A 4633-nucleotide genomic window follows, 5' to 3' on the forward strand; every position below is an offset into this window, starting at 1 on the left:
GCCTACCTTCTGTTGTCTTCTGTATGAGACCCTGCCGGTTGCCGGTGGTCGCGGGTTTAGAGGTTAATTTTTAAACTACTACAACAATTATATAAAGCCTTTAAAACTAATAATAGCTAAAGCGACGGAATATTCCAGTGATTTTCCGTTAATAATTAACTAGGCTGAACATCCTCGATTGGAACAGCCTAGGGAAAATCGCATTTTAAGCCCTCTAAACAGCGCCAAAATCACGCACACCCGCAGCGACAGATTTTCAGCGACGCTTCAGGTAGGCTTTGCAACATACCTAATGTAAGGCCCTGCTCTAGGTCTTGATGTTGGAGCCCCCGGCGGGCGCTAGCAAGTCCCGCGGCTGTTTAAGCTGCGCCGGGCGATGTATGGCCCCGCTCCAGGTCACTTTCAACCCCGCAATTCGGGCGGGAGAAGTTGCTGTTGCTGGTGCTCCGTAAAAGTGGTCTCCCACCAGGGACCCGCGAGCTCCCGGTGTCACCATCCACCGGAGTCAGGTCGCAGCAGCGCGCCACCACAGCTCTCCACGCTCCAAAGCCGGCCAGCTCAACGATGGTAGGTCCGCAGCTCCGTCGGCTCCGTGACTTAAGCCCCCAGGTCATTCCGGTTGGAGGCCGCTCCACGGTGCTAGGCCCCAACGGCAATGGAGACCCGACAGGGAAAAGGTCGGGTCCACGTACAGGGAAGAGATTTAAAAGTTTCTCCCACCCACCCCCCACACATACACAGTTAAAAACCCACTACAGACTATACCCTCAACGGGACAAAAAAAAAAGACAGACGGACTGCTGAGGCCGCTGCGACGTCGGTCGCGCCGCCCACTACGGTGTAGAGATGGTTAACCAGAATGGTTTAAAAACAATGAACTGCACATACGTGTTTACAAAAAAGGACACAAAGTGCTGGAGTTATTCAGTGGGACAGGCAGCATCTCATGAGAGAAGGAATGGGTGACGTTTCACGTCGAGACTGAAGAAAAGTCTCGACCTGAAAAGTTACCCATTTCTTCCATGTCTACTTCTCCATGTCGCAGCCTTGCCACATGACGGGTAGGGGAAGGGACGCTCACCGCTGTGGGTACGCCGGTGCTGCCACAGGCTGGACATGCGGGTGAAACACTTGCCACACTCAGCGCACACAAAGGGTCTCTCTCCGGTGTGTATCTGCTGGTGCTCCTGCAGCCCCCGTGCGCTCTTGAAACGCTTGCCGCTTTGTGAGCCGGCGTGATCACCCGCGTGGTCGGTGCTGCCGCAACCTCCACGAGCTGTCAAACGCCTCACCGCAGTACGGGCAGTCGTAGGGCTGGCCACTAGTATGCACGTGCTCGTAAGACAGGGCGTGGGAGGCCATTGCAAATTGCTCTTCACACACCAGGCTGGGGACAGGACGGTCGTCGGCATGCACCCGCTGGTGGGACAGCTGCCTGGAGGAGCGGGTGAAACCCTTGCCGCACTGGTCGCAGGTGAAGGGGTGCTCGCTGGTGTGGGTGTGCTGGTGCTTCACCAGCCTGTCGGAATGGGTGAAGCCCTTGCCGCAGTCGCTGCAGATGTAGGGCAGCTCCCCGGTGTGCAGGCGCCTGTGCACCTTCAGTTCCGTGAACGACTTGAAGCCTTTGCCGCAGTCCGAGCAGGTGAAGGGCCGCTCACTGCTGTGGACCCGCCGGTGGTTCTTCAGCGCATGCGTCGTCTTGAAGCTCTTGCCGCAGTCGGAGCAGGTGAAGGGTCGCTCATCGCTGTGCACCCGCCGGTGGTTCTTCAGCTGGTCTGCCCTCTTGAAGTCCTTGCCGCAGTCAGAGCAACCGAAGGGCCTGTGGAAAGGACGGTCGCCAGTATGCACCCGCTGGTGGGACAGCAGAAAGGTGGAGCAGGTAAAACCCTTGCCGCACTGGGCGCAAGTGTAGGGGCGCTCGTTGGTGTGGGAGAGCTGGTGCGCCTTCCGGTTGTTGGAGCGGGTGAAGCCCTTGCCGCAGTCGCTGCAGGTGTAGGGCCGCTCCCCCGTGTGCAGGCGCAGGTGCTGCATCAAGTCCAGCAACGACTTGAAGCCTTTGCCGCAGTCGGAGCAGGTGAAGGGCCGCTCACTGCTGTGCACCCGCTGGTGCCGCTGTAGCCCCGACAAGCAGGCAAAGCCCTTGCCGCAGGTGGAGCAGACATAGGTCTTCTCGCCCGTGTGCACCCGCCGGTGCTGCCGTAGCCCAGACAACCAGGCAAAGTTCTTGCCACAGGTGGAGCAGCCATAGGGCTTCTCGCCCATGTGCACGCGCCGGTGGCTCTTCACCTCATGCGCCGTGGTGAAGTTCTTGCCGCAGTCGGAGCAGTCCACAATTTATCCAGAACAAAATATACAGGTTGCAAGGAGTTTTCTTAAGGCATTTTATGATAATAGCTGCCGCAACCTGAACGCTGATCATTTCTCCAGCTTTGAACATCAACTAATTATAGTTGGTCTAATCTGTCCACTTTTAATTGTTCTTGTGTATCGCCCACCAAAAATGTATAAGGACTTTGTCACACAATTTGCTGATCTTATCGCTAGCTTGTTGCCCAAATTTGCCCGGGTCCTGATTCTTGGTGATTTTAACATTCATGTCTGCTGTCCTACTAAGCCTCTTGTGAGTGAATTAATGAACCTGGTTGAGTCCTTCAATCTGACTCTACTTACCACTGGACGCACGCACAAGCTTGGCCATACACTTAACCTGGTGCTCTTGTCTGGTCTCCCAATTTGTAACATAGAAATTATTGATGCCTGTCTATCAGATCATAGCGCAATTATATTCGATGCATCTCTCCCTTTCTCTCACTCAAAATCCCATCTCCCTGCTCGCTACTCCTGCCACGTAAACTCTTTGGCTGTCAGTAAGTTCTCTGATAGCCAGCATCCTCGCTATCATCAACAGTTCTCTGGCCACTGGCACTGTTCCAACCTGCTTCAAGCACGCGGTGGTCCAGCCCCTCCTGAAAAAACCTAACCTAGACACCACCTTGCCTAGCAACTACAGACCTATTTCCAACTTCCTTTCCTTTCAAAAGCCCTTGAAAAGGTAATTTTAAATCAACTAATGCCTTACCTACACCAAAATACCATCCTGGAAATTTTCCAATCAGGTTTCAGGGCCCACCACAGCACAGAGTCTGCCTTGTTGAAGATACATAATGGCCTGCTTCTCGCCATTGACTCAGGCCACTGTGCAATCCTGCTCCTTCTCGACCTCAGCGCAGCATTTAATACAGTGGACCACACCATCCTAATTGACCATCTCCGGTACGGGGTTGGTATTGATGGCACTGCCCTGAGCTGGTTCGTCTCCTACCTCAAAGATAGGAGTTTCTCTAAACATAGGCAACTCTTTCCCCTTCCCAGCTAGCCTTTGCTGCGGGGTTCCACAAGGCTCCATCCTAGGCCCCATTCTCTTCTCCCTGTATATGTTCCCCTAAGGCCAAGTCATTCAAAGACACGGCATTTCCTTCCACTGCTATGCGGATGATACACAGCTCTATCTACCTGAAACCCAACAACCGATCAAACCCTACTCGGCCCCTCGGACTCCATCAAAACGATAGCAGGCAGCTTTGGAAGCCTTACCCCCTTACCCAAACCTCACGTCAAAAACCTTGGCGTGATATTTGACTCCGCATTGAAATTTGACAAACAAGTCAATGCCGTGGTAAATGCTAGCTTCTTCCAGCTTTGCACGATAGTGAAAATAAAACCATTCCACTAATTTGATGACCTTGAAAAGATCATTCACTCATTTATCTCCTCCCGCCTTGATTACTGCAACTCCCTCTACACTGGCATCAGCAAATCATCCCTGTCCTGCCTGCAATTGGTCCAAAATGCCGCAGCGAGACTTCTGACGGGCACCCGAAAAAGGGACCACATCACCCCGATTCTGGCCTCTCTCCTCTGGCTCCCAGTGCGGTTCAGAATCAATTTCAAGCTCCCCCTTTATGTATACAAACCCCTTAATGGGCTTGCCCCCACCTACATCAAAAATCTACTAACCCACCATACTACCTCCAGGTCCCTCAGGTCGGCCGACTTGGGGTTACTGAACATCCAGGTATAAGCTCAGGGACAACCGCGCTTTTGCGGTTGCAGCACCTGGACTATGGAACAGCATCCCTCTTCCCATCAGAACTGCCCCCTCCATCAACTCTTTTAAGTCTAGACTTAAAACTTATTTCTACTCACAAGCGTTTCTTGAGGTCCTCTGAGGGAGCGCTGTATGTATGTATTTTTGTATGTATTGTTAGATCTATGTACGTACCACGTTAGTACCTGCACTGATGTAAAACACTCTGGTCAACGAAAGTTGTTTTTAAATGTGCTATAGAAATAAAATTGACTTGACTTGACTTATTCTTAAACAGTGGCCCCTGGTTCGGGACTCCCCCAACATCGTGAACATTTTTTACACTTTTGTAGATCATCGGGAGAAGGGATGTGATTGGAGTGTCGCTGGTCAAGTCGAGGAAGGGGAGTTCATTTTGGAGATAGTGACCATAACTATATTTAAGTGGCTAAGGAAAAGGAAACGCAATGGAGGTAAAATGGGGAAGGCCAATATAATGAGAGTGTTGGCAAAGGAATGTTGGAAGCATCTATCTGCACCGTAGGA

The 4633-nt window shown here is 52.3% G+C and overlaps 1 protein-coding gene across 1 annotated transcript; it reads right to left on the reverse strand.

Annotated features, from left to right (window-relative positions):
• Window positions 1–1239: 1239 nt before the first annotated feature.
• LOC129697666 (zinc finger protein 239-like) lies at window positions 1240–3477 on the reverse strand. Its single transcript, XM_055636376.1, has one exon. It carries the CDS (start codon window positions 2260–2262, stop codon window positions 1240–1242), a length of 1023 nt encoding a protein of 340 aa, XP_055492351.1. The 5' UTR covers window positions 2263–3477.
• Window positions 3478–4633: the final 1156 nt, after the last annotated feature.

The sequence above is a fragment of the Leucoraja erinacea genome, chromosome 5 (genome assembly GCF_028641065.1).
Source record: "Leucoraja erinacea ecotype New England chromosome 5, Leri_hhj_1, whole genome shotgun sequence".
Lineage (NCBI taxonomy): Eukaryota > Metazoa > Chordata > Chondrichthyes > Rajiformes > Rajidae > Leucoraja > Leucoraja erinaceus.